General features: G+C 36.8%; 1 protein-coding gene and 1 pseudogene across 3 annotated transcripts in view; one reads left to right on the forward strand and one right to left on the reverse strand.

The window, feature by feature from the left end:
• Positions 1-1,410: 1,410 nt before the first annotated feature.
• ALC (basic helix-loop-helix (bHLH) DNA-binding superfamily protein) overlaps positions 1,411-19,022 on the forward strand; it is a 33,291-nt gene continuing 15,679 nt past the window's right edge. Inside the window, exons 1-5 of one of the 3 annotated variants that reach the window (XM_088854675.1) lie at positions 1,545-2,231; positions 2,447-2,545; positions 2,690-2,755; positions 2,947-3,012; positions 4,334-4,897. In XM_088854675.1, coding sequence (XP_088710801.1) covers positions 1,749-2,231; positions 2,447-2,545; positions 2,690-2,755; positions 2,947-3,012; positions 4,334-4,339 — 720 coding nt within the window. In that variant the 5' untranslated portion in view covers positions 1,545-1,748 and the 3' untranslated portion in view covers positions 4,340-4,897. 3 annotated transcript variants of the gene reach the window in all.
• On the reverse strand, positions 10,073-10,182 carry LOC148779188 (U11 spliceosomal RNA; annotated as a pseudogene).

The raw sequence follows: 19,022 nt of genomic DNA on the forward strand, positions 1-19,022 counted from the left end.
AGTCCCACAAACATCGCCTCACGCGAGGGGGAGCTACACGGGCCGTTCGATTACACGTAGTGAATCCCCAGGGAAATCGGACGGTTCAAACCCTGACGCGTATTAGTCCCGAGACTGACGCAAGAGCTTCTGCCGTGCCGAGGCCGACTCGATCGCGACGGCTCCCGACAACGACGTAGATTCTCCCGTCCTTCCTTTTCTTCCCCTCCCCCCCCCCCTCTCTCTAAACTTGTTGGACTTTCTCTCTCTAAATCTCTTCTGTTTGGACTTTCTCTCTCTAAATCTCTTCTTTTGGGACTTTATCTCTCTAAACTTGTTGGACTTTCCCTCTCTAAATCTTGTGCCGTTACCTTTCCTTTCTCTCTAAAATAGGGTGGGTGGTCACACTCCCTCCCACTTGCAATTTGACTTGAGAACTCTTTGTTACACAAGCTTGGATGCGAGATCCGTTTTGCCAATAAACAAGGGCCACGTGTCATACTACCCAATGATATTGCTAATTTGAGTGTAGTGGGGTCCGACGCTAGGAGTTTTTGGTAATTATTATTAATGCATTTGGTGGATAATAATGGTTATCCATTACGTGACGAGAGAGAGAGAGAGAGAGAGAGAGACACGGAATAATGCCTTCTTTTGAGAAACTCGGATATTCTTAAAAAGGTCGAAAAAGCCATAAGACGGTCTCAGCTGCTTAATTAAACAACCATTAATTAATTAAGCTGAGCTTAAAATGTAAACTCAAACCCGCTCTGCCCCAATGCCGGGGCAGCCGTGGCCCAGCTCGCCTAGTCCTCGTAGGGCAGGTTCAGGACCGGAACCATACCGGTCTGACTGGACTAAAGAGGCCCTAGCCCTCCTCACCTAAAGCAGGGAAGGCAACATGCCAGGCCTGAGCGGGACTAGCCCATAGCCTGTCCTAGTCCTCATATACTCGGCCCATGCCCGACCCGATCTTGATAGGACTAAAGAGGCTTAGGCTCAGCCTTGACCTTATCAAGGCCGTGCTGCCCAAATAAAATCAGAGAAAAATAAAATAAAAGAATAAAAAAAAACAAAAAGTCAGGCCAGGCCAGGCCAAACCACAAGCCATATTATATGGCCAAAGCTCTAGTCATTTAGGGTTGGGCTGACCAGATCGGGTCGGGTTCGCAACACATTGCCAGCCTCTCTACTGTAATGGCCCCAGCTGTTAGTTTAAAAAAGACCTTCAGCCACGTGCACAAACTCTACCCCTCTCTCACTAATAAACACGCACACCTGTTCATTTGTAAAAGATTTTAAAGGCTTAAACCACACAAAACAAAACCCTCTCCCGCCTCTTCTACCTAAGAAAATGGTTCCATTTGGTTTAAAAACGAGCTTAAACCCCTTGGCCCCCTATTTTCAATTCAAAACGCCTCCCTCCCATGCCTTCCTCTCTGTTAACCCCTGCTTAAAACAATCACACACACTTTCTCTCTCTAACAAAAATACAGGCACAAAAACCCTTTGCCCCTTTCTCTCTCCTCCGTTAGGTCCAACACCAACCTTAAAACCAGGACACAGGCTCTCTCTCTCTCTCTCTCTAAAACCTACACAGAACCTTCCCCCCCTCTCTCTCTCTCTGTCTATATATATATATATATATTCCCCCAAATGCTGAACCTGAAGCGACCTTTCCTATTATCTGTACCATCAAGAAGCGGCGGTGGAGGTCATGGCTGAAATCTTTGCTGCATTCCCCTCCCAACAATAGCCACCATAAAACCATGCCCTTCTCCCCCTCTTCTTCCTCTGCCCCCTCTTCCTTCTCCTCTTCTTTTCCCTCCCAGAATTCTGATTTTGCTCTTGCCATGGCAGCTGGCCGAGCCGCTGGATTTATCCCCCAAGCCAACTGGGAAGCCTTCCACCACCTGAAAACCTTCCAACCCCACCCTTCTCCATTCCTGGCTTCGTCTGAATTTTCAGGTGATAATAAAACTTTGCATGAGCAACCTTTGAGGCCTGAATTTCCTGTGTTGGGAGATTTTGCTAGGAGGAATCTGCCATTGGTTTCTTCTTCGGTTGGTGATGAGACTGCGGAGGGGACTGAACGTGGGGTTTGTGGTACGAGCGGGTTGTCGGAGGCAGGAGTGTCGGGGAGGCAGTCTTCGATTGGAGATCAGAGCAGCCCACGAAGGGATTCTGAGCCGTGCAAGAAGAAGAAGGCCCATAATGATAACGACTTAGATGACCTAGACTGCGAAAGCGAGGTTCCATCTTCTTCTTCACTCACTTCTTGTTTGATTTCATAAAACCAAATAAATTTCTTATTTTTTGTCTTTTTTTTTTTCTTTTTTTGTGTTGGGAGCATTGGATTTTGTCTGCTTTGGTGTGATTTGGCTAGCTTTTTCTGCTCAATCACTGATGTGTGTATTCCAAGGGAATTGGGTCTTCTTTGCTTAGTCGGATCGTTTTATTGATTTAGGAGGGCCAAGAGCCATCCGAGGAGATGTCAAAGCCAGCACCTTCTCGTTCGAGTACAAAGAGAAGCAGAGCTGCCGAAGTCCACAATTTGTCTGAGAAGGTTCAGCACAATGTTCATTGCTCAAGTCCTTCTTGTTGGTGTTTTTTTTTTTTAAAACTATGTGATTCCCATGTGCTTTTATGTTACTTGGTTGAAATGTTTTGTTAAGATGTTTGTCATGTTATATGATGCATGGGGGAGCAGAGGAGGAGGAGCAGAATCAATGAAAAGATGAAAGCCCTCCAGAATCTCATTCCGAATTCGAACAAGGTTTTCACCTCCCCATTCGACACTGCTATCTCATATCGAAAAGCTATGCTCTCTGTTCTCAATAGCATTGGTTTGCATAAGATGTTGGTAGCTTTTATTGTCATCATTCTTCTTTGACGAGATGAATATTTGCATGAAACATTTAGTGTGGTGATGCTCTACTTTTTCTGCTTTTTACTGTCTTCCGGCAGACTGACAAAGCTTCAATGCTTGATGAAGCTATTGAATATCTCAAGCAACTTCAGCTTCAAGTACAAGTAAGTTTTCTTGCTTCTAATTGATTCCTTGACATCTGTCTGATCCATAATTTCATTTTCTGAGTCTCTTGAATTTGTGTTTTCGTTTATTTCCTTTCGATCTTGATGTTTTCTTACTTCGTTTTGGTTTGAAAAGACAAAGTACACATCGTTTGGATGGTTTTTGTTTTTTGAGATGATGTAATGATTACTGGTGGAATTGGCTTCCTTGACTTGTAATGGCTATTTTATCTTGGGTTGATTCATGTATATATAGAGGTTGGATTGGTTGCTGAGGTCTGTTAGTATGGTATCTCTGTGTATTCATCAGTGGTAGTTGCATCGAATCTTTGCATCAAGCATGTAGCATCATTTTTCGTTTCCAATTCAATTATCTGATTTTGCCTAAGTTTAGCTATTGCTCCTTTGATGCTTTGGCTGGCTGCTTGATTGGGCATTGTAGAAGGTTGGCTGAATGTCGGTTTACAAAACAATAATGTTCAATATCTTTTTCTCTTAATGCAATTCTCTCTTCCTTGGAGATCTACATTTAGATTTGTAGCATTGAATACAATAAGAGACCTCTAGCTAGCCTTCCAAATGCAGTTAATCCTTCTCTTTTGTTAAATGAATAGCCATTCTTTTTTTTCACACCTACAGGGCTCTAAAATAGCTTTTCCCTATGCCCAAGGGCCTCTCATATTCCCAATGTGTTTTATGATTAAGGAGATGGAGGAAACTTTGAGTTGTCTTCTTCTCCATTTTGGTTATTTAGAAATATGAGAGTATTGCTATTATGTATTGAGTTGTTACATGCTCCTTGTTAACTTTGTAGTGGGGTGAGCATTGGTTCATTGTAACCATAGAGGTGCATTCTATGGTGGGGTTTTTGTGCCTAAAATCATCAAGAGAGCGTGAACAATTGGAAAACAGTTGATAGTTTTTAAAGGAGAGACCCAGGATAAGCTTCTATTGGAAGAGGTTATAGCACGCCAGAGCTAAGCCTTGTCTTATGCTGGAGAGGTCTCCTCCTTAAGATGGTGGAATAATGGTCAAATTTGATAATTGATGGTAGGCTAAAGGCAGTGTGGGGCTCTGCTGATTCGGTGGTCTAGAACTTTGCGGGAAACCAGTGTAATTATGTGTTATATGTAGTGTTGCATTTTACATGTAGTCAGATAGTTTACACGCAAGACACACACAGATGTAGATACATGGATTAGGCTATTTTAGTAATGTGGCTTATGAGGGGTATTTAAGATACTGTTATCATTTGGTCTATTTGATGTAAGTTCTGTATGTATCATCTCCCTAATCGTTTGCAAATATACTCTTGTCTTAGAGATGAAGTTTCGAAAAGCGAGATGCTTGTACCCAGATCTACTGCATGTATACCAAAAGTTGTACAATGCTGTGACAGATTCGGTCTTCTTTTGTCCGCAGATATATTACTTGCTGAGTTATGAGAACTGGTCGAGGTGTTTTCTGAAAAAGAAGCCAAAAGTTTATACTTATAATCTAGTAGCTGGTTCTTAATCAATAAATGTGAATACATTTTTAAAGCTGGATGAGATTTGGGGATGACAGGAGCTAATGTTTGTGTATGATTTCACCTAAAGTTTCAAACCTTAAGATATTCTGGAGATGGCCATGGTGTCACCCGTACAGACCTGCGACTTTACCAGAAGTGTTTAGGATTGCATTTCTGACATGTGTGAACTAAAAGTTTTGGCATTGAAATAAATATGCTAAACAAAAATTCAGTATTCCATCACTGAAAGGTAGGGGTTGTAACATGTTAGACTCCAATGATATTTGCAAGTGGTTTTGTTAAAGAGGCAACTCTCTGGTGCCCCTTTCTTTTGAGAAATATAATAAATAAATGCTCGGATATGATTGAGAATCTCATAACTTGGTTTTTTCGAGAAATGATTAAATGGAAGTTACACAGGACTTTGTAAAACTGCATCCTGAAACGTATCGATTATAGGCATATGCCAGGGTTTTCTCATTTAGGAATAGCAGTTAGGAATATGAATATGGAACATTAGGAAAACGGGAATACAAAGAACTGTATGATTATTTCATTGATCATTAACAAATAGCGTAATATAGGTTGGGTGCTTGACTAATCTGAAAGCCTCTAAAAGTATGAGATTGTCTTCAATTAACATTTTTATGTAAGAAAAATCTTCAGTGAGTCGGCTGATTCATGTGTCTGCCCTGGTTTTCCAGGGATTTAGGACCCAGAAGGCCGAAACACATCCCAAATTACTTTAATTCCATTTCTGCCTCAGATCCATGAATTTGTGTTCCATAAACAGTGCACACCTTGTGATTTTTGAAGAACTAAAAAGAATGGTCCAAAAGAAGTACAAAGTAGACCATTTTTAAGGGTCAAATTCGTTTCTTTTTTGAGATTCATGATTGTTGTGGTCAAGATGATAGCAGTGTTTTAAAATGCGGGATGCTGTCTCGATGCGGTTAGGGGGCTGATGCGGCAATGCGGTCCAGATGCGGGTGATTCACCTCGATGCTGTCAAGAAATATAAAAAATTCCAAAAAATCTCAAAAAATAGGTTAATGCATGGATAAAATATGGAGGTGATTTATGTGGTGATAGGTATCGAATTTATTCATTAGCTCCAATATTATCAGCTGTCGGAGACTCTGAATTCCCTAGTAGAAGAAATTAGAGATCGAAAGTAGAAAGTAAAACCTTGAAACTAACTTTACAGAAGACATTAGAACTTAGGACACACCATATTATCAAACTTCACAACGCCCAAGCTAATCCCAAATCGACAACCCAACCAACACTTGGTGCAACTCGACAATTTTTTTCAAATAAAAATTTATGCCAATTTTTTCCCCTCTTCATTTGATCCAAAAACAGCCACATTGTGGCTGTTTTTTGTGTTTTGGTTGTTGTGGGGGGGGGTGTTCATATCCCCCCCAAACACCTAGAGCAAATCAACAATATTTTTTCAAAAAAACATTTCTGCCATTTTTTTTTATCCTCTTCATTTGTTCCAAAAACAGCCACATATATGGCTTGTTTTTTGTGTTCGGGGGTGTTTAATACCCTCAAAATCCTTTGAAAATGACAAAAATACCCATGCTCGTGGGCACCGAGCTATGCGGTGCATATGCGCCATGCCGCCGCATATGTAGTGGGATGCGTCGCATCCCACCAAAGCGCCTGTGCTCTCCTATGCAATGTGCATAGAGCATTATGCTGCCGCTATGCGGTGATGCGGCCGTAATGCGGCGATGTGTTCGCATTTTAAAACAATGAATGATATAGATAAAATTTTGTATCCGAAAACTATCTTCAATATGGATATTGGGAGGGTGGACCCAGCGCATCAAGTGTATCCCTGGATCCACCTAAACCTGCCCTTTATCTAACCCAAGGAAGAGGTAAGGAGAAATTTAAGAGTAGGTTTTGTCCTTTTGGGTGCACAAAAGACAATATGCTATAAAATCAGCATTGAATTAGGGGTATGTGCCCTGGTTAATTCTTACGGCCAAGAAAATATCAAAAAGGTACATTAGAAGGGGCAAAGGCCAATCCCAAATAGTTGGGATAAGGCTCGGATGATGATGATGATGGAGACATCAAAAAAGGCAAAGATTTGTGTAGGAGCTGAAAGAGATCTCTGAGAAACTTGAATGCTGTGGTAACTTTCTTAACTGCAAAATTGAACTCCAAACCAAGATCCAAGTTCCAACTGTGGCTAATGTTTGGAAGATAAAACCATGTTGTCGAACAAGTGAATTTTTTTTCTTTCATTATTCTTTCAAATCCAATTTATGTAAACTCGTTTAAGTATTTTGATTTTTCCTTTCAATTGATGCTACTATAAATTAAAAAAGAAAGAAATAAATTAAGACATAAAAAATAAAAATGCTTTCATATCCCTTCATCTTGGAAAGGGTAGAAGCATGTGCCTGTGCCATTAGTAGAAAATATATGAAGCATGGAAGAGTTCAATGATTAAAAATTGATTCATGCTTTAAAAGTCATTCCGTATTAAACATAATTAGCGTACATGCGTCTTTTTTAAGACGCTTTTTTCTCCTCGTGGTGCCCTAGTCAACCATTTTAATCCTATCATTAGCATTGTATGTCAAAGCATGTTACGTATTTATAATTATCATTTGTTTCATTGTTCGACACATTTTATGTAATTTGTCCTAGAAGATCATAACTGTACAAGTTAGTCCAGTTATGTCACTTAATGAAATATTACTCTCTCCACCTCTAAACTTAATTTACAGTTCTGACAAGCAAGACCTAGACTCCATGTATTTCAAATCCCTTATCCTCCTATTCTTTGCCACTTTTGTTCCCTTACTCTATCCCTGTTCGCCACATACAAAGTCATTATCCTCTTCTGACCCATCAGCACCATTGGCAACCATGATCTCTACCTGTCAAGTCTCTCTTTCTGGCATAATGCTCATTAGCTTTCTCTAGCTTTCTCCCTATTTTCTTGTATATGTTTGTGTGTGTGTTTAAGGACATGGACATGTATATGTTTGGCACGTCTCCTAGAAAAATGTCAGTGGACACTCCATCACTTCCATACGATGCTGAGTGTTTGGTGTCTCTACATGCGGGTGCATGCATATTTGCATATGAAATCTGTGTAATAATTGAATATGAATAAAATTAAGTGACCTTGTTCTTTGTTTGAACACAAATGTCCAGATTTTTGGAAATGCATGATCAGAGCATGGACATGTGTCTGGGATCTACACAATCTAATCCAAGATTCCAGACACCTGTCCAAATGTGAACAATTTCTTGCATGGTGGTGGCTAACCACCGAGCCTTGTGTATCTGTTCCAGAAAAATTCAAGACGAACATTAGGAGATTTCCCTGGAGTATGTTTTGCATGGACACAACTGTCCAAATTTCTTGTAATGCATGGCGAAATCATGGATACATGTCTTTGGGATCTAGACAGCCTAATCCATGATTCCAGGCATCTTTCTTAATTTGAATGATCTCATATGTAGGTGGCCAACTGTCGAGATCATGTATCTGCTGAAGAAAAATTTCAGCAGTAGGGGTGAGTGTTATTTGTAATATTTGAAATGTCGTCACCCATTTCAGGCATGTTAAAAACTGTATGATGAATTGCAGCCTTATTTCATAGCTAATGTCTCTTTGGTCATTTAAATGTAGCTATCAAAGTTTCATTCTCCCATTTTTGCCTCACTATTGAGTCAACAAACAAATGTAACATTCACTAACCTAATCTGACATAATCACCATTACAACCTGCTTTTGATACATATCGGAAGTCTAGTTTGATGTGCTGCAGCATAGTGAAAGAAATAGTTTGATGTCATGTACATTTTAGTGTGTGTGTGTGTTGACACACTAGACCAATGGAGGGTATTATGAGAGACATAAAAACAAGGAAATGCAAACATGTATTATTCTAATCTAAGAATCTAAAATATGGGGAAAAATGTAGAAGAGATAAAGAAGGGAGAGAGGACAGAAGGAAGAGATCATTATGAGGTTAGATGTTAGATGCTGGAAATTTAGTCCTCGTATGTCTGTAAAAAGAGTTACATTCTCGGAGTTGTCACATTTCGTCAAATCCAGTTATGTGTACTAATATAGGCTTTACTTTGGGTTCCTTACAAGCCATTGTATTTTGATTTCTAAAATAAAAATGGAACCATTGATCTTTGTATCCTTGAACATGCCTGAAAGGAGAACTGTTTCCTTTTCTCTACAAGTCTTTAATTTAATAGCTTTGTCTTTCAACACTAACATTAGCTGCAATAGCTAACACAATTACAATTATGTCAACTCATGTACTCAATTACATAGAACTTATAGGTGAGAATGTTGAGTTTGGTTTCTCAACTCCAGCAACCAGGTTGCCAAGCTTCTTTGTCTTAGTTGTCAATATGACATCCTCTTAGGATCCTCTTTTTCTCTAAGAGAAAAATTTCAACCTTAGCCTTGGGTTTCAGATGTAATCATTATTAGTGCTAACATCTGTCAGATTAAGAGTTATACAGTCGAAGCACCGCATGTTTCAATTTTGTGAGCCAAAGCAGCATAAGCGTTTTCCTACTGTTGTCCTTAGGTGTTTACATTTTGGTTGAATATTTTCCAAAACCATTTGAGAATATTGCACCCTCATGATGGCTATGTTAGAATTATTGCTTCAATAAGTAATGCTAAGCTGTGATAAAGTATTAATCGAACATTGAAATTTGGTTAAAGTGGTATTTGCCATGGTCTCTGAATAATACACACTTCAATATTCAGCTATACTTTTTCTTTGTCCTTGATTGGTCCTTGTAATTGGAAAACAAGGAAATGGTTCTATTGTTGCCAGCATATTGAACCATTTGAGCAATGCTAGAATTATCTGAAGCCATTTATCTGTTGTCTTGATGTTTCACTTGCTTTAGAGTCCGTTTCAGGTTCTGAAAGCATTCACTCATTTTATAGAGTTGAATAGTCTCTTTACGGTTGGCTAAAGGTAAGGTTAGCAAATCCTGTTTTCATGTAAGGTTTTTATGTGATCTATTGAGGATTTAGAGGAAAACTTGAGCTGAGTTCTTCAAGAGGAATATCTGAAGTGGTAGATTGAAAGTGAGTAATAGATGGAAATGATTATAAGGCTCTGAGGTCATCCAACGAGAACTCTTTTTTGAGGTTTCTTAGTGAGCAGGCTCACCTAAGAGGTGTTCATATGTGAAAGGTGTATCACTTTTTCCTAAATGGTGTGTCAATTTTGTATTTAATTAACCTTTCATTGAAGTAGTTAGCCTTTCCTTATGTTCTTTTTCCATTGGTCTTCATGCTTGAAAAGATCATTCCGAATTCTAAAGACTCCATAGCATTTAAAGGATCTATTCCTTAATCGGTTTAGAAAGAATTTAGAATCTTATCTATTGTTGAATCTAATCTAGAAGAACTAAATGGGACAAATTCTTTGGCTTTTTAAGTTTCAAAGGAATGCCTTGAGGCCTTATTTTTCATTTTTTTGCTGAAGGAAAACTCTTTGAAGTTGACGTTCTAGTATTCTGCCATCTCTTGGAAACTTTGTGTTTTTCCCCAGAAATTTTGTCGGCCATATGTCTTGGTAGCCATACAGCACCCACCTTCAAATGGCGGGCATGACATATTTAGCCAACCAAACCTTTTAATTGTGTTTTCATATTTGAAATTCAGCACAAATGGTGCAAAATCCACAGGCTTACGTTCTTCCATAGCCTAATGTATGGCCCATTATTTGAGAAGGAATTCACATGTTCTTTTGTCCCTCTTTCATAGTTTTCCTTGGATCTTAGTATCTTGCATAGGATCTAAGACACCGAGAAACTTAATTTAAACTAGTGTGGTTCTTGGGAATAGGTAATGACACAGATAATACTCTTCAATACTTGTATATATGAAATGATAGAAATCCGTACTAGTGTTTCATAAGGCATAAGGGGCTGGTAGCACCTAGCTACATGCGACTCTTTGGGCTTTGATACCAAATCTCCCTGACTAGTGTGTTTTTATTAAAAATTTAAAAACATATTTGGCTTTTAGTGTATCTTTTGTGATTTTTTTTGTTGTGCGTGCATACCTTTTGAAATTTGAAGGGAAATTATCGCAAATATTCACCTTAATTGGAAAGAAAACCCCAAACTTTCGTTTACCTCGTCTACACTTTTTTTCCTCATTTTTGGCTTTTTTTGGACCAAAATGACCTTCATGGTACTCTTACTACCGTAATACATATCATTTTATACGGTATTTAAAATACCGTAGTAACTTCATGTAATATTACGGTACTTTAAGTACCGTAAAACTCTGGCCATGACCGTGAAGCCAATTACGGTACTTTAAGTACCGTAAAAACTAAAACCCATTATAGGGCATTTTAAGTACCGTAAAAACTAACCAATCTTATACGACACTTAAAATTCTGTAAATCCTTTTCTCATGTTTATCTCTTTCATCTCTAATTTTTTTTGTTTATTTTATGCGGTACTTAAAATGCCGTAATCCTTTTCTCATGTTTATCTCTTTCATCTTTTATTCTTAACTCTTCTTTTTCTCTCTAATTCTTTTATGTTTATCTCTTCTTTCACTCTCTCATTCTCTCTTATTTCTCTCTCTACAATCTCATCATCTTTTCCTTAGATAGATCATGTCCTCTTTTTTGCATAACTGAAGTCAGTGTTTGATTATTCTATCAAAGGAAACGATGATGAGATTGTAGAGAGAGAAAGAGGAGATACAAAAGAATTAGAGAGAGAAAGAATAGATAAACATAAAAAGAATTAGAGATGAAAGAGATGAACATAATGAGAAAAGGGTTTACGACATTTTAAGTGCTGTGGGTTAGTGTTTACGGTACTTAAATTGCCATATACGGGTTATGTAAGTTTACGGTACTTAAAGCACCGTATAAAATGGGCTCAGTAGTATGGAACTAAAAGTGTCGTATAAAATTCCCTAAGTATCACAGTACTTAAAGTACCGTAAAGCATGCACTAACTATTACGGTAGTACGATTACCGTGAAGGTCATTTTGGTAAAAAAAAAAAAAAAACTGAAAATGAGAAAAAGGGTACAGACGAGATAAACAAAAGTTTGGGTTTTTTTTTCCAATTAAGCTTAAATTAAGGTATATTTGCGATAATTTCTCAAATTCGAATTAATAATTTAATTGAAAATTGCTTGAACTTCAAAGGTTTTATTTTATTTTTTTTCTGAAGGTGACAACGATATTACATACAAAAAGTTGTATACCCAAAAAAAAAAAGCTAATGAGAAGTGAGTTGAATTTGCAAACCACAAACTTGATGCTCCTATACAAAAGAAAAAGATGAATAATAAGAAAGACAAGAAGGAAAAAAGAAGAGTACTAGCCAAGAAAGGGAAGAGAGGGAAAAGGGGTAGGTGGAGAGAGAGAGAGAGAGAGAGAGAGAGAGAGAGAGAGAGAGTATTAAGGGGAAGATGATGAGCAAGAGGAAAAGTGGGATTGAGAAGGATGTGCACGGGGGAGGCTGTCCAAAAATGGCTCTATGCAAAAAAGGTAAGCGCAGTGGAGGTAGTGAAAACATTGTGCTGTGCAATAATAAGCGCAGACAAAAAATGGGAGCTGTGCAAAAAAGGCAAAAGAAAAGGAGAAGATAAAGATTAAGAGAGGCAGCCTACAGACCTAGTGCTCGGAGAGGGCTGTAGAAGGGGCAGCTCACCGGCCCGGTGCTCGGAAAGAAAGAAGAAAATTGTAAGCTGTTTGTGACAACTTCAAAGTGGAAAAAAGTACCAAAAACAGCATAAAGAAAGAGCAGCAATAATAGAGGAGAGATGGAAAAGCGAGGATTTCCTGACTCATATGACAAGGGTCTTCAAACCAGGCTCATACTACCCCAATGCTTCTAACATAGCTTGAAAGCTCTTCAGGCTAGTGAAGTAGAAAGAAATCCATGCTTGGTATGGCCATTGGGCCATGTTTTGGCATACCACATCCATATCTTCCTTTGTGAAGCAGTTCTCTATAGTAGTTTGATCCTCATTTCTAACCAAAGCCTTGGGATCAAAGGTAACTTCAGAATCAATCCACCACTTTGTGTGGGGCGGCTTCTTCCTAAACCCTCATTGCCAACTAATTCTAGTTGAGCCCACCTTGGGCTCCCTTTCCTAAACATAATAGTGTTCTTCTTCCCCTCCAAAAACTTTGACTGGCCTCATAATGTCCTTGTGTTTCTTCTTCTTTTCTTCTTTATGCTTTTGGACTACCTCCAAATGGGCAGACATTTCTCTTAGTACTAACTTGCATGGGGCTACATCATCACTAATATCGTCCAAAGGTTTCTTGATTCAATGTATAGTGGCTTCATAAATATTTTTTAAAAAAGTTGCATTCTGCCCTATTTCTTTTGTAGGGGGCATATTTCTCACCTGGATCACCTTGTTTATGTGACCTGGAAGATGACATTTTCACCTTCTCAACAAAAGGAGTAAAAAAACTAATAGCCGAGTGCGAAAAATTTAACAGAACCAAAAACCCAAAAACTTAATACATACAAGATGCAGCAAATCAAAATCCCATATTAAATAAAGTAAACAAATTGAAACCTAAACATTGAAAGAAGTTACTAAACCAAAACCCAATCTTGAAAAATGCCTTTAAAAAACCCAAACCTTTACTTTACAAAACCAAAACGTATGAAATTGAAAATTGAAACTAGTAAAAAAATCACAAAACCAAAACCCATATAGGGAAGTCACTAACCCAGTCAAATATTCCCTTGAAAAGCAAAGTCGCTGACCCCAAAAAAAAAATCTTGCAAAAAGTCATTAGGAAATCCAAAACTCATATTAGAAAAATTTTACAAAACCAAATGGTTAAAACTCAAAATTTGACATGCCAAAAAACAAAAGGAAAAATGAAAAAAACCACGACCAAAACCCAAAATCACATGGTCTCTAAACCAAACCAGATCTTGAGAAAAGTTGTCAAGAAACCCAAACCCATACAAGAAAATTTTTATTCTAAGAGGTCCTAATCAATATGTAATATAGGAAATATCACAAAAGCTAAACCATATCTTGAAACTGTCAACAAATCCGTACCCAAACCTAGTCTTGAAAAGGAACAACAAATAAAATCCCAAACTTTATATATATATATATCGAGAGAGAGAGTGAGAGTAAACTTTACAATAGTTGGGCGGCTATAATGAATAGTAATATAGGTGGAATACCTGCCGTCAGTTTTTCATCATGTAATTCAGAATGCATACCACCATATGAATTTTAATTTTTTTTCTATAAATCTGATTAATATGAAAATTTGGGTGTATATACCTAACACTATTGCGCACCATATAAAAATATAAAAAAAGTATTTTCAAAAATTTAAAATGATCAAATTACCCTGTCATTTTTCTGGGGTATTTCGATCATTTTATATTTTGAGAAATATTTTTTATATATTTTTTAACTGTGCGCCCTATCTAAAATTTCATTATGATCCGATTTCTAGAAGAAAATATTAAAATTCATATAATGATATGCATTCTGAATCATATGATGAAGATCTGACAACAAAGATTCCATATATATTACTATTCGTTATAACTGCCTAGCTATTGTTAGCTTTTCCATATATATATATATATATATATATATATATATATATAATGGATCCTATTAGCGCACGGGCTAATAGCTACAATGTCAACCAACAGCCCAGATTGAATCTGGGGTCGATCTAGCGGTCACGACCTCATTCGTATTTGAATTTTCATTGTTTTTTTCTACATATCCAAATCTTATGAAATTTTAAGCGTTCATTCTTCTCATCAAGGCGCACCTAATAAAAATATTAAAAAATAATTTGTAAAATATAAATTGACCAAAATACTGTTGAAAAGTTTTGGGGGTATTTTAGTTAATTTAGTTTTTGTATATTAATTTTTTTATTTTTATTTTAGATTCTCTTATTTTTAAAAACTAAACGGTCAAAATTTCAAGTGATTTGGATTTGTAGAAAAAAATGAAAATTCAAATACAAAATGAGATCGTGATCATTAGATCGGGCCCATATTCAATCTGGGCTGTTGGCTGACATTGTAGCTGTTATCTCGTGGACTAACATGATCCATTCTCATATATATATATATATATATATATATATATATATATATATATATATATAAAAATATATATTCAAAATATACAAAGAGACCATTTACTTTAGTACAAGGAGGTCACGAACATTTTTGTCCGTTAGATTTCAAATTGGGTAGTTGTAAGAGTGTCCTTAACTAGACTAAAAAGTTCAAAAAATTATTTTTCAAACTTTGTAACACACCTCAAGCCATCCACTTTGACATCTAATGGCTAGGAGTAATTATGACATCCTTGTAACAAAGATAAATGATCACATAATATATATATATATATATACAGAAACACCAATCTTGGAAAAAATAAAAATAAAATTCAAAACCCAATATTGAAAGCTATCAACAAACTCAATGCAAAAAACCAAATAAACTATCCTTTTGAGACCTAATCAAAGTGGCCCGAATTGCCGAACTTTTGTTGCAGAAACCTCTTCAAGTGTCACAATCAATTACTTCCTATCCTTTTTGATTTTGCAAGAAGTTGAAAGTTCCCTTCCAAACCTCAATATTCAAACAAATTTCTTAATTCCTGTTTTTTGTGGGATTGTCTCTTTCTAAAAGGTCAAAAAATGGTTTCGGGGTGAGAATAAGCATCCAAAACCCTTTTCCCCCCCAAAGGGTGGAAATGACCAACATTGCCACTGCTCTAAGGTGTACTCCAGCCTCAGGAAAAGGCATCAATGTGTGTGCAAAAACTGAATTTTTTATAAGCATGTTCGCTAGGTTCAAGAGGATGTGTGTGCAAAAACTGAATTTAAAGAAATATATCAAACATCGTTTTCTTCCTTGGGATGGTCCTTTTTCTAGACCATTATCCTAGTTGCTATTGTAAGCTTTTCTGTAAGCCTAGTTGCATTCCTGAACCATGATTCTTCCACTCTCTATTAGCCAACAACATTAAACCTCCTACCATGCCAGCCATTCCCTTTATGTTGTTGTGATTCGCGAACCAAGGCCATTAATTCCTTTATTTATCTTCTCATTGAACCTCTCCAATGACTTTCTCCTTCTCTTCTTTGCTCCCATTCTATCCTTACTTCTTCCTTTTTCCTAATCTTTTAGCCTACTTCCAGGCAATCACATGCATTCCCCAACGACTTATCTTCTCGGTCCTCATCCTTCCTCTCACATTATGACATTCTTTCTTCTCTCTTACCCTGCCTCTTCTAGTTTCCTCTTGTCACCTCTCTCTCTCTGCTGCCATCCTCTTTACCTCTGCTTACTGAGTACCAGCACTTTCTCAAAAAGGAAAGAAAACAAGGATTCATTTTGTATAAAGAAAAATAAAAGAAATATGTTTACTGCTGCCCCTTGAACTTGAGGTGAGCTGTCTCCTCTTGAGCCCCAATAAAATTTGCTTCCACCTTTCATACTTTTCACCCTTCATGACATCCTCGCACCTTGTCCTGATTCCCAGTTTTGTGAGCATCGATATGGAAAAGTAACCTATTCCACTCATTTGGACAGTTCAATCCATGCCTTCAGTAACCTTTGATCATTTGATAACCTGCAATGTCAATATTGCAACAAGCATGTTCCACTTGAGCTGTAATCTCAAGTATGTGGAATCATGCACATCAGCAATTTCTGCTATGTAGGAGCAGCTTCACTTTAATTCCCTTAGTTATCACTTCATTCTTCAATCTCATATCTCATATAGAGGTTCATACGTCTTATGCTCTATCATTCAAGGATCATCTTATGCAATTATTTGGGAGAAATCGGCAGTCTCACTCATTTTCCATGTCTGAACAAATTCAAGGGCTTGTTAGATCCAGATAGTTATTTATAATTGTGATGAATTTCGAGAGGATTATAATGTCTTTGTCATTTATTCTGCTGCATGTTCTCCTTGGCTGGATTTCTTATAGTGATCTTTGCCGATTTCATTAAAAACATAAGGCTCTTTTTGGATGAGTTCAATCTATTCACAGTACGTAAATTTTTGCCTACGGCTGATGTGCTGAATATGAACACCGGAGGTGTTAACCATGCTTTGGGGCATAATTGTTAGTATCATTGCAAGGGCTCTTGGTTGAAACTGGGACTTACACCCATTTTGCTGGCATTCGTGTGTTTGGATTCTGATAAATGTGCTTCTTATCAAATCTGTGTTAAGAGGGGCCACTTTTTTTCTTTGTAGTGGTGCTGCCATTGTTTCGAAAGTTTCCATGAGAATCAAACACTGGCCCTTCGACCAGGGATGAATCTGAGTTTGACTCTCTAGGTAAAGATTCTTGTGTCTGTTACACCTCAACTTTCAATAGTGGGTTTGGATGCAGTTACAAAATGTGAGAACTGGTTTCTATAGTCTGGCATCATCCAAACTGGAGTGGAGGCCGTCAGTATGAGTGTGGTTAAGTCCAAACTGATCTGATTTGTCCAAGAAGAAGGAGCAGGCATTAAAAATTTAAAGGAAAAATGAAAATTGAGAAGTACAACATAATAAGAAAAATGATGTTCGGCAGGCATTCCAGCCGTTCAACAAATATTGATTGGGATTGAATTTGATCGAATTTTTGTTTTAGGATGGGACAGCTTCAGCAAAATTTAACAGGTCCCGGGGATGGTTCCTGGTTCTTTTCTGTGAAATCCTAACAACAGTGCTACAGACAAACATCTCTCTCTCTCTCTCAAGTGCCTCTTCTATACGTGACATCTAGCATATACAAAAAATGATATAGAGTATTTGTGCGAAGATGTCTTCTATACATTGTCACGCTAGTGTTATGTTCATGTCTAATTTAGAGGAAATGATCCTGTAAGAACAGTTACTGTATGATTCATGTAGGAGTGCTGATCATGACCATCGAATCACTTTCACTGACCTTGTTGAGGTTCTGTTGCTTGCTTGTTGAACCTCCTTATTGAAATTATTCTAAACAAACTAACATAAAAACAAAAAAACTTCCTTATTGAAATCTTAGATATATCATATTATCATGCAAGTATACATTTGTCTTAGTTTTCTATAGATGGCAAGGGTAAGACTTCAAAGAATGTTATGTGTCAGCATGGCATGTTTAAGGAAATAATTTTAGGCCTGGCCCTGGCCAATACTGAGCCAGTGGAACTTGCCATGAAACTTTTTAAGTGTTTATCATCATCATTATCATTCGAGTGTTATCCCATCTATTTTGGGTTGGCCACATGAAACCTTTTTCGCCATTCTGCTCTATCAAGGGCCATATCCTCAGTTAGACCATGAGTCACAATAATCTTTTTTTGCTACTTTCGTTCATGTTTTATGTGGCCTTCCTTTTGCCTTTTTAGAGCCTTTCACTTGAACCAAATCACCCCTACTAAGGTGTTCTTCCGGGTTGTTTTTAAGTGTATATATATATATATATATATATATATACCAAAAATAAATGGTCTCATATATATATATATATTTATTGATTAAATTTATTGTCCGATGATTCTGGTTGATCTAATATTCTATCATTATTTAGTAATTCATCAAATTCTATTTCTTCATCTTCGGAATTATCGATCAACTCATTATTTAATTCTAATAGCCTAATCCTATTTTTTAAATTATTAAGGTCAGTTTTTACTTCATTAACTTCGTGTTTTAATTCGGCAATTGTAGGTTCTTTATGAATAATATTTTTCTGATCAATTCTTTTAAGAATTTCTGAGAAACTATATTCTTCTGGTGGTTTGATTAATAGAGTTGGTTTATTCTTAGCTTTTGCTATTTGAATGTATTGGCTGAGTATTGTTCGTTTATCTTCAGTATTAGGTAATTTATCTATAATCTCTAGAATTAAATTGTCTTCTTTAGTAAGAGTATGACAGGCACATTCGTTGTTATTTGAAGATGTCTCATTTAATAAATATTCATCTTTATTATTCCTATGTCTGATTCTTCATCAGAATTTTCCGAATATGAGGAAGAGGTTGTACTAATATCATTATCTTTATCATATAATTGAATAATTTCATATAATTGATTTCATACATTTTCATCTAATATTAGAGCTTCTATCTTTTTCTTTACATTACAATTATTTTTATAGTGTCCTAATTTTCCACATTTATAGCATCTAGGTATTTTTCTTTTAGGCCTTTTATATTTAGAATTTTCTTTAGGATTTTGTTCATATCTTTTGTATTTATTTTTCTTATATCTTTTTTTGTAGGATTTGTGTCTTTTTTCTGACTTTATTCGTTTATGGGGTTTATTTTGGGAAAGATTTAGATTATATCCGAATTGTTCACAGACTTCACCAAGTTCTTTATGACCAGTCATCTTTTGTTTATCTAATTGTCTTTTGAGTTTTAAGTCAGTACAAAGGGCTAGGCCTTCTGCACATATTTCGGTGGATAATTCGCCGAGAGTATA

Source organism: Amborella trichopoda, chromosome 13 (genome assembly GCF_054954075.1).
Source record: "Amborella trichopoda isolate Santa Cruz 75 chromosome 13, AtrichopodaSantaCruz75HAP2 v2.0, whole genome shotgun sequence".
NCBI lineage: Eukaryota > Viridiplantae > Streptophyta > Magnoliopsida > Amborellales > Amborellaceae > Amborella > Amborella trichopoda.